Raw genomic sequence first — 10,967 nt, forward strand, 5'->3', positions numbered from 1 at the left:
TAAGAAGTTGCTCTGAAAAATGGTTCATAGATATTTTATCAATATTACAATAGGTACGATAAATAACTAAGTATTTTATCAAAATACATAAAATAATAATTGAAAAATTAATAAATAAATGACGACTACCTAATTCGCTACACCGTCAAGCCAATCATGAAACTACTAAAGTAGCTTATTAATAATGAAAAACGAAACAATTAATGATATTATTTCATCACTGAAATGGAACTATAATATTATAGTAGGTACGCTGGAAGAGGTGTGCTAAATGACAGTTATTTTTTGTGCCGATTCGAAACGCCCCACCGAGCGTACCGTGAATCCAAATTGACATTTTGTGTCAAATCGTCTTTGTATTGACACTATCGACGTTATGTTGACAGATGTCAAAAACGGCAATCGTAAATCCAGCGTACTTACTTGTACAGGTAAGTAATTTTCATGTAATGAATAATTATGTTATACACTCCAGACTTCTGCTTCTATCCAATTTCCTTAGAAAAATATTATCGAGACGTATTCACAAATAAATTGACTTTTGGATAGAGCTGATGTAAATCCGATATTATCCAAGGATTTTCAACGTGAAAGCAGGATGTACGATAATATGTACAAAGGGAAATAGAACATCAAATGAAAGCCATACAGCCAGCCAAATTACTTCTTTCATATTATTGTAATAAAAAAATGATTGCTTCTTATTCATGAAGGCTGATTTTTTAATATTCAAAGGGCAATCTCAACGTATCTAGATTGAGATTGATAACCTATCATCTTGTTCATACTTAATACATACCTAGGTTTATTCGATTAAAGTAGGTAGTGCTAGCCACTAAGGAGGCCACTCACCAACAAGAGGGTCTGACCAAATGAAGGAAACCAATTCGTGCTAGTTCCACACCCTCTCGAAAATGGCCTCCGACAGAAGAAAATGTAAATAACTGATCCATTCGAGGATGGGATCTTGCCAGGACCACGATCTTCAGGAACGCACGAACGACCGGAGAGAGGGATAGCTAGCATTGAAATATAAATGTAACAAACTATAGGTACCTACTATCTTCTATCTTGGTCTTATTGTGATAAGACCGAACACCTGCTGTTTGTTTGAGTTCAAAGTTTGGCTCATACTTGCATTATGTAATTATCACTATGGCCTACTCTGTATACTTAGTACATATATATCTACTTAGTGTACTAGCTTTTGCTCGCAACTTCGTCTGCGGGATATAATTTATAGCACTCGGGGAAAATGTAAAGACTAACTAAGTGAAAGAATATTCTAGGTGGTAGTAACTTTATACTAAATTACCTATAAAGCATAAATATAAATAGGTTTATCATACATGTAAGACACATTAATATTTTCAAGTCATGATAAGTACCTATGTATCACAGATAACCAGAATATTGGGTAATAGCTTTTAACTACCCTACGAACTTATGAAGAGATTTTTGAACTATCGTCATCGCGCTGATAAAAATCATCGTTTGGTTTCAAGTGGATAGACCCTGGATGACTCTCCAATCAAATACTTCTTGACCTAGTATTAAAATAGCGATTATCATCACTAAGTGGATAGTTTTAGGGTAGATACGTACCTCAAAAGGAAAAACGGAGCCCTTATAGGATCACTTTGTTGTCTGTCCGTCTGTCTGAATGCCTGTATGTCTGTCTGTCTGTCTGTCCGTCCGTCCGTCCATCGTGTCTGTCAAGAAAACCTATAGGGTACCTACATCTGGTTGACCTAGAATCATGAAACTTGGTAGGTAAGTAGCTCTTATAGCACAAGTACCTAAAGGAATAAATCCGAAAACCGTGAATTTGTGCTTACATCACCGAAAAAAATTAAAATGTGTTTCAATTTGTCAGTAAATTGGTTCTGTTGCGGCGTGATTGAAGGACAAGCCAACCAACACTTTCGTATTAATAATACGTTTAAGAGTAGTGATCAAATATTTAAAATAAATTCTTACTATAAAGAGTATCGATAATGTACCTAGATACATAATACAAAGGTATGGGTTTAAGGCATACCTACTTCATCACTTATTGGAACATAGCAGTCATCTTTCCTATAAAATATTAATCTTACATTTAAAGTAAATTATAATGTCTCAAAGGTTATCTCAAACTCCAACGTACCTTATCAACTGCGAAAACACATCCGAAATCACCCCACATTTTACCGTTTTGAATAATATTTAAATCAAATGTACCTACCTACCTAAGTTAAACACTGAGACAAGAAGCTTTTAAATTAAGCCGCGAGATAGAAGAGAGTTTTGTCAAGTTTAATTGCCACTGGCATTTCTCGAGTTACATAAAACTTTTTGTACAGGAGTTATCTGAGCATTTGAACTTTTGGCAGTTGTTAATAGATCTCTATGATTTAGGTAGGTATAACTAAATAAAAGCTTCTTGTTGTATATTTAGTTCTACTTTTTAAGTTGACCTATATCTGTATTTTTTTTACTGTAAAAAATTGATATTTGCTGTACTTATTATATAGGTTCCAAAATAATTATTAGATTAATGGCAGGACACAAAAAAAATTGTGGTATAAAAGTCATAGAGCAAAATAAAAAGAAGAAACATTGTGTAGATCACTCTTATTTAGTCGAGGCTATAATACAATTATTGTACTATTGATGAATTCCTTAGTGATAAAGTTACATCGTCGAAGCAACTGGCTAAGCCTTCAATTTCCGACAAGATGGCGTATGATTTGAAAAGAGCAACTGCTGAGTTTCTTGCTCTTCTCAGTAGAATCTTTATTCCGAACCGGTGGTAGAGTCACAGACAGTAACACAGACAGTATACACCTACGACAGTAGTTGTCGTAGGTATATACCTAAAATAAATAAATTTTGATTTAATTTGCTATAAAAATACCTAAAAATAATAACGCAGTTGTTTTAAATAAAAAGACAAGTGTAAATCAAAAATTTATAACACCCCCGACGATCCAAAGTATCTGAGTTTTCCAAAACATCATTTTCAAATAAATAATTATGTATTTAGGCAACGTCCATCTTGACAGCTTGACATTTGTCTATTGACATAATATTATGAACCTAACGGTTATCTAACCTTCTTTTCTACAAGAAAACCAGAAAAGAGCTGGTAACTCTTAAACGGCTGAACCAATTTTTTTAGATTATAGCTAAGAACACTCTCGATCAAGCCACCTTTCAAACAAAAAAAACTAAATTAAAATCGGTTCATTCGTTTAGGCGCTACGATGCCACAGACAGATACACAGATACACAGACACACAGATACACACGTCAAACTTATAACACCCCTCTTTTTGGGTCGGGGGTTAAAAAATGAACTCCGAAACGTTGCTGATAATATTTCCTTTCAACCCCAAATCATTTTTAAAAGCAATATGACCCGTACTGTCACCCTGACGAGGGTTAATGTAACGTAATGCTCAACTGGTCATCACGAAAATACTAAATGATTTTAAAAATAGATTGGTGCAAATGCGAAAATAATAATCGTTGTTAAACCTAGTAACGTCGCGCCCTTATTTATGTAGACACTTCTTTATATTGTATACGGTTACGAGTCAGCTACGCCTACGTCTACGCCTTACGCTAAACTGAAAGAAATTTAAAAAATTAAGAATAATTTAAAAAGCACTTTCTGTCTGCTAGTTTCTCACGACCGATTTTAACGAGATATATTATGTTAGTGTCGTTTCCATCCCGGAAACGGATATAAAGCAGTACTTTTTTACCTGGAAATCTAAGAGTTCTCGCGGGATTTTTAAAACCCCATCCGTTTAACTGATTTTAGCAAAATTTGGTATTCAGAGAAGCGTAGATACATCCCGGAGACGGACCTAGACTATTTTTTATCGCGGAAAACCAAAGAGGATTTTAAAAATCCCAAAACCACGCGGATGAAGTCGTGGGCATCGTCTAGTTCAGAAATAAAAATTATCTAAGACGGTAGGAAAAGGAATCATGCAAAGGTATAATAATAATTTAAGTTAAGGTTAGCAGGATATCAGAGAGTTAACTATACCTACCTATTGGTTATACCTAAATACCTACCGTTGTCAGTAACACGATGAAGACACTCTAGTATTTGCCAGTATAAAACGACATCTTCAACCCAACTCAAATGACTACGAGCATCAGCTTTTATGAAAGAGTTCTAAGATGGGCCATCTCGAATAATAGCAACATAAAATCTTTAAGGTTAAACTGCTATGAAACGCTTAGGTTAGTAGGTATATCCCGTAAAGTTTATTTTAGCTCTATTTTCTGAATAACACTCTCTTATTACACCATTACACGAGTAATATAAAACCACGATGTTGAGGTACGCTGTACGTCGAAAAAATCGGTCAAGTGCGAATCGAACTCGACACGAAGGGTTCCGTACCATCGTAAAGGAAATGACACTTTTAACTTTTTTTTATTTTCATGGCGATCATTTAGAAATTTTTATTATTTGTAAATTTGGTGGGGCATGAGATGAGGCGGGCGGGCGGGCGGGCTTACGGCAGGCAGGCAGGCAGACAGACAGATAGACAGACAGACAGAAAGACAAACAGACAGACAGACAACCAAGTGATCCTATAAGGGTTCCGTTTTTCCTTTTGAGGTACGGAACCCCAAAAAGATTGGGGTGTTTGAAATCGTAAAAAATACAGTACATACAAGTACAATAAAGTACAATATTTTCCTACAATGCGAGAAACTAAAGGTTGAATGACGAAACCCTTATGAATTGCCCTAAGAAAATAGAACTAAGGATCTCATTAAACAAGGGAAGCTCTACATAAATTTTCTTTAAGGTCCTGAAAATTTACTTTCCAGTTACACAAACCACCATGTAATTTATAGGTCTTAGGTACCTACATATTATCATAAATAACGCGACGCGCGACAGTCGCGAAATAAATAGCAGACTGGGGAACGGCTGGGGAGAGCATCGAGGAGGATTCATTATACCAATGTGAGTGAGGAGGATTCCTCTATTCATCATACCTTCCCCATACAGCCTACACCATAGAGTAAAGTAATACTGGTGCACAGACTTCTGGTGTCGTACACTGACAAAAAAAATCCTGTGATACAAATCTGACAAGCCGACAAGGCTCTCTTGGCACTTGGATACTTGGATGACAAGGTGGGTGCACAGATGGTGGATGTGACGAGTCTGAAGAAATTAATTCTAGTATCGACTAATTTGTGAGAATAGTCGAGACTAGAATTAATTTCTTAAACTGGACCCTTTCAAGTAAAGATTTTTATATAAACCTGTGAGGATGATACTGCCATTGTTGCAATTAAAATACCATAAGCCTGCGTTGTCGTATTAGTTTACAAATTGCGAAAAACCAAATTAAATTTGAATTTCGCGGGCAGGCCCGTCTCATGCCCCTTAACAGGGGGCGAAGTTGTAACACAAAGGCTGCCAGCAATAAAATCTTCTCAAGTTTAGGGAATATCTTGAAAATGTCAATGTTGAAAATCGAGTAAGATATTTTATCTAATTTTAACTGAAAGAGAAATTAGGAAAGCCGTTCCTGTTTGTACATCGAAAAAGAATCTTAAAACCATTGATAGGCCAGGGACTTGCGACCTATCACGTTTATCTGCTCAAATGTGTACTATACTTACTTAGTGCTAAATATAGCTATAAGATGAAGACACAATTTTGCTGTGTTAATTAATTATTATCAGAATATATTGCGATCTACATACATGGAATGACTCTAATATTTAAAAGAAAACAGTGAAGTTTAGATTTTTTTACTTAGCAACACCATATACAAGGGGGCAGCAGAGACGTGCTACCTAAACATGATTGTGCACTTCAGCTTTAATTCCCTGCAAAAATAAATTCTGTTGCATTAGCATAAAGTCCAATTTCTAATACAATTATGCTAAGCGGAAAAACGAGCCGAGCGAGAGGTCTGTAAATTGGAGTGTGTCACTGTCTAATGGATTGCAAGCATAAAAAAATATTTTCTATGGTACGAATTATGATGTAGCTCACAAAGTTCTTATTCATTGTTTATTTAATTTCAAACAACAAGATTACTTTCTTTTGTTTTCGCAGTAATTTTCATACTGTTATCTTTATTTTATAGGTAATGTCATTAAAATATCATTTAGTTTAAAAAGTATTATAAATATTTTTTTAAATTAATAGGATGACAACACTGGGTGTCAAGCAAAACAATATGGCGAACATTCTGTAGGTACTATACAATTCAGAAGTAGTAAGGTAACCATAATTTGATTGTTTAGTGGAAGTGTTTTTTTCTGTTTATCGATAGATTTCCCAAAAATGAAGACTTAAGGCAAAAATAGATCGCTGTCGTTTCAGGAAATATCACCAAATATTCGGCAGTTTGTGGAATGCATTTTAAAGTGGAAGATTTTGCTACGGCTTCGTGTGCACTGAATTTTTTTTAAAAAAGAAACGCTGTACCATCAATTTTCCCAAAAGTATGCCTTGCTTACGAACTTCCTAAAACTGTTTAGGATTAAACACATGCACCAGATTATACAAAATAATTTTACTTACCTATATTATAGTATAGGTACCCATACTAAACATGACTGGTACTTTTTCGCAGAAATTAAACAAAAAAAAAATTGAATTTCTCTACTTTTATAACTACAGCGCGGCAGACTATGGCCTAAACCTTTATCATTCTGAGAAGAGACCCGTGCTCAGTAGTGAGCGGCGATGGGTTATCATGATAATTCATCCTCTCCTATTCTCATATAATCCGTCAAATGTCTTACATTATCAAATCGTGTTGTCACCCTAATAGAAAGGGACACACTCCAATTTAGCGCTATCTCAGTAGGCTCGTTTTTGGTGTCTTAGTGCACAATCTTGTTTAGGTAGCATGTCTCTGGGGGGCAGGGGCAGCATGAGGGGCAGCATCTTGGGCAGCATGATACTTCACAAGATGGCGGCGTTAGTTCCAATTTTGGCCACGCGCCAAGAGAGTCTTGTCGGACTGTACCTACCCAAATTCGTGGTCTATGGTACCTACAGCAGCATGTTAGCATAGTGCGCACCCAGTATTGTCATCCTATTATTTTAAAATGAATTCATAACAATTTTTAAACTATTTATCAACATTATAAAATAAGACAACAGTATAGAAATTACTGCGAAAATTTAAACAACAACTTTGATGATTGCAATTAAATAAATAATGATCTAGAATTATGTCAGTTATGTCAGAACTCATATCATGAAAATATTATTTTATGCTTGCAATCCATTAGATTAGACAGTGACGCATTCCAGTTCCTCTCGCTCGACTCTATTTTTCGCTAAAGCATAAATTCTATAGCACATCTCTGGGTAAAACTAAAATCGGAAGTGGAAACACAGTTATTTCAAACTGTAACTTGGTTGTCAAAATCAATTAATGTCAAATGGTCAAAGTCAAAATTAAATCCTCGTGCTCTTTCGTGCAAAATTTTTAAAATTAACAAAGAAAAATCGGAATCACTAAGATTAAAAGTCAAAACAGCAAACAAACTTTTAACTACGTTTAAAGTTTTATTTTCATATAGTTTAAAATATTGTTCAAGATTCAAAACCGTACTGTATGTGGTAATGCATTGGTAATGGAATAGTGATATGAGACAATTTGACTGAGCTCAAATATTGCATAAAATATGAAGATTTCTGAGGTAAACATGAAACATTTCTGAGAAATAATATAGGTCCTAAATAATTATGATTGGTTTGTTCTAAGAATAAAGTATTAATCATAAATTCATTCAGCTACCAGGGGATGAGGATTCGAGAGCGACCTGTCGGACATACGTCTTCCAAGATGAAAGCCACACATTGGGAAATGCGTTAAAATGTATAATAGATAGATAGTAAGTACTTCACCAATATTCGAATTAGAATACAGGTCTAAACTTAGTGCTTAGTTTTCAAAATGTTTCCTACCCAATAGGATATTACAAGTTCCTACTTTTAGACCCCATTCAGGCCATCAACACATGTTTTTTTACATGACTATATGGTATCAAATACCTCTGTAGTTACACAAAGTTAATAGAGCTGTTAATCAATAGTGTATATGCCACTATGTATGTGATAAGATTTTATCCCATGCCATCAAATGCCATGAAGTTGTAAATAGAACTAATATACTACTGAATTAGATTCAGTTCCAACTCATTAGGTGTACTGTTTATTTGTTTAACTTTTTCATTTTTGTTCCAGTGAAGATGTCCAGTTTTGTGGATACACAGTGCCTCACCCTGCAGAGGCTAAAATGCATTTTAGAATACAAACACATGAAACCCCAGCTTTAGAAGTTTTAAAAAGAGGGCTCAAAGATTTACAAAAAGTATGCGACCACACGATAGACTTATTTGAAAAGGAAGTTAAAGAGTTTAATAAAACATGAAACTAATTTTTTTTTTATTTGAAACAATCCATCTGAAATTAATATAATACATAGGCAGGTTGATAGCACTATTGTGTTAAAATCTAAGTTTAATGAATATTCTGTAAAACAAATCAATATTTGTTGAGACATTAAGGGTGAGATCGATAGAGCGCACTCTGACTTTGCTTAGACTTAAAACAAGACAGATGTATTACACTCACATTTTGTCTAGTTTTAACTCATTTTCAAGCCTGAGCAAAGTCAAAGTGCGCTCTATGAATCTAACCTTTTTGTATTAGGAATCTGTCAAAACTCATTAGTTTTTTGCGATGGTAAAACAGGTCTTTTCTATTTTGCACACAAATTATGTAGAAATATTAGGTAGGTATAGTCCGCGACAGGTTGAGATGGCAATCAGCGTATGAGGTGGAGGAGACGCCCCGCACATCCGCATCAGGTTAGCGCGAGGCGTTTCTTCCCTGATTGCCATTTTAACCTGTCGCATACTATAGGTATTATAATTATTATTAGTTTTGTAACTAAGGGTGCCAATGGGACCCTATTGCTAAGCCTCTGCCGCTGTCAGTGGGCTATGAACCCTAACAGGCAACAGTTAAAAATTGTGTACCTAGGGTAAGATGGCAGCTTATGAATTTAATTATTTAATAGTGGCAATACACTGAAATTTCAATTTACCTATAGGGTTCACCAGATACAGCCCACTGACTGACAGATGGATGGACAGACTTAGTCATGGCTTGGCATTTAGTAATAGGTTAAGGAAGGATAAGGGAGCCTAAAAAGAGTTTTTGTACTTTATAGCAAAAAAAAAGCATTTTGTTCAAGACATTTAATCAATATTTAGACTTTGAATTCAGAGTATGGTGACTTGGTCAGTGGGATGTCCCTCCACAGATCAGGAGTAAGGTAGGCGTATGTCTTAGCAATGGCCGCATATGTAGCCTTAGCAAAGTTTCCAAGAGTGCCAGTGGAACCGCGAGCAGATGTATAACAATCCTGTACTCCAGCCATCTGAAGCAGCTTCTTAGGAACTGGGGCCGACACAATACCAGTACCACGGGGAGCTGGGATCAACCGTACTGTTACAGAACCACACTTGCCAGTGACCTGAGAACAAGCGAGACATGATATTAGTAGCGTCTTTTTAACATTTACATTCACTTTTGACAACATTTGAAATCAGACGCAACAGAGCTTCATAGGACTTGCCTCAAGAGGATACCACGAATGAAATGATTATTAATTTCTCATCATCCAATAAAATATAAACTAATTTAAAACTTATTAAGTCCAGCTGTAATAATTACCTTGCATGGTACAGTGTGCGGTTTGCCGATCTTGTTACCCCAGTAGCCTCTACGGACAGGGAGTACTGATAGCTTGGCCAAGATGATGGCGCCTCTAATGGCAGTCGCGACTTCCTTGCTGCATTTGACACCAAGGCCAATGTGTCCATTGTTGTCTCCAATAGCCACAAATGCCTTGAAACGGGTACGCTGACCGGCCCGGGTTTGCTTCTGTACTGGCATAATTTTCAGTACTTCGTCATTCAAAGATGCGCCAAGGAAGAAGTCGATGATTTCGAACTCTTTTATGGGCAAAGAGAACAGGTAGATGCTCTCGAGTTTGTCTATCTTTCCTTCGCGCACGAGGCGACCCAGCTTGGTTACAGGCACCCATTCCTTCTGGTCTTCCTTTCCGCGTCCGCGACCTCTACCGCGACCACGGCCGCGTCCACGTGGACCCCCACGGCCTCTGTCACCGCCACGAGATCCAAAGCCACCGCGAAAACCGCCACGTCCACCGGCAGGAGCTGCGTCCGCCATTCTGTAAATCCCATATGCATTCAAAAATGAGAAATTGAACAAAATAAACAATATACTTAGTACACGAAAAATAATTATGAATCAGACGCGTTAGGGCCATCACCGTGTAAACACTATGGTAGATACCACGAATGAAATAGTTTTTAATGCTCATCATAAAATGCTTTACAATTAATAATTTATTGGACCACGTGTTGATAAGGTTATTCGAACTATGTAGTCACTATACATATTAATGTTCAAAGATTGGGTGTAACGAATACATATTTATTATTCGCTAAACTAAATGATAAACTACGAAATAAATTGAGTAAAAACTACAGAGAAATAAATTAGAAAAAAGTAGCACTTACGTTGAACCGTGAGCTTAGCGAGACGGTCAAATTCAAAATGGCCGAAGCTAAAATCACCGACCGAATGAACCAATGCAAAACCATAAACTATAGAATAAATGAATGTATGACTGAAGCTTATGTTCAATTTATATTGGTTTAGCGAAGTAGACAAGTACAGTACAATGTACAAGTATAGTGGTGTATTTTAGTTTCAGTAACGAGCAGGACATACCTACGTATAATGGAAAAATTTGTAGATAAATAAATGGTTTTTCATTTTTATTCCTAACAGTTTCTATGATGGCTCGTATGTTTTACTAGCTGACCCGCCCGGTTTCGCACGAGGAGCCTACCTATTCTATAAGCTATGTATG

The 10,967-nt window shown here is 36.1% G+C and overlaps 2 protein-coding genes and 1 long non-coding RNA gene across 4 annotated transcripts; 1 reads left to right on the plus strand and 2 right to left on the minus strand.

Annotated features, from left to right (window-relative positions):
- Positions 1 to 254: 254 nt before the first annotated feature.
- Positions 255 to 10,371, minus strand: LOC123866236. Its single transcript, XR_006796159.1, has 3 exons — positions 10,362 to 10,371; positions 905 to 907; positions 255 to 352 (listed from the first exon to the last, which is right to left on the minus strand). It is a non-coding gene; the product is annotated as an uncharacterized LOC123866236 (long non-coding RNA).
- On the plus strand, positions 7,420 to 8,440 carry LOC123866234 (probable DNA-directed RNA polymerases I and III subunit RPAC2). Of its 2 annotated transcripts, XM_045907676.1 has the most exons (4): positions 7,420 to 7,612; positions 7,644 to 7,695; positions 7,790 to 7,890; positions 8,243 to 8,440. In XM_045907676.1, the coding sequence occupies exons 2-4, from the start codon at positions 7,681 to 7,683 to the stop codon at positions 8,427 to 8,429; spliced, it is 303 nt and encodes a 100-aa protein (XP_045763632.1). In that variant the 5' UTR covers positions 7,420 to 7,612; positions 7,644 to 7,680; the 3' UTR covers positions 8,430 to 8,440. The 2 variants fall into 2 exon arrangements, with proteins under 2 accessions (XP_045763632.1, XP_045763631.1); XM_045907675.1 differs by having other exon boundaries at positions 7,420 to 7,695.
- On the minus strand, positions 9,247 to 10,755 carry LOC123866232 (40S ribosomal protein S2). The gene is made up of 3 exons (XM_045907673.1): positions 10,612 to 10,755; positions 9,740 to 10,259; positions 9,247 to 9,539 (listed from the first exon to the last, which is right to left on the minus strand). The coding sequence occupies exons 2-3, from the start codon at positions 10,256 to 10,258 to the stop codon at positions 9,273 to 9,275; spliced, it is 786 nt and encodes a 261-aa protein (XP_045763629.1). The 5' UTR covers position 10,259; positions 10,612 to 10,755; the 3' UTR covers positions 9,247 to 9,272.
- Between the last annotated feature and the right edge of the window lie 212 nt (positions 10,756 to 10,967).

Source organism: Maniola jurtina, chromosome 6 (assembly GCF_905333055.1).
Source record: "Maniola jurtina chromosome 6, ilManJurt1.1, whole genome shotgun sequence".
Lineage (NCBI taxonomy): Eukaryota > Metazoa > Arthropoda > Insecta > Lepidoptera > Nymphalidae > Maniola > Maniola jurtina.

Excerpts from the sequence above, each read along its gene's own strand:
- LOC123866232 (XM_045907673.1), bottom strand. The coding sequence starts at position 10,258 with ATGGCGGACGCAGCTCCTGCCGGTGGACGTGGCGGTTTTCGCGGTGGC. Across the intron at positions 9,540-9,739 it reads CGCACACTGTACCATGCAAG|GTCACTGGCAAGTGTGGTTC; the intron begins GTAATTATTACA and ends GCTTGTTCTCAG.
- LOC123866234 (XM_045907675.1), top strand. Across the intron at positions 7,891-8,242 it reads AAATGTATAATAGATAGATA|TGAAGATGTCCAGTTTTGTG; the intron begins GTAAGTACTTCA and ends TTTTTGTTCCAG.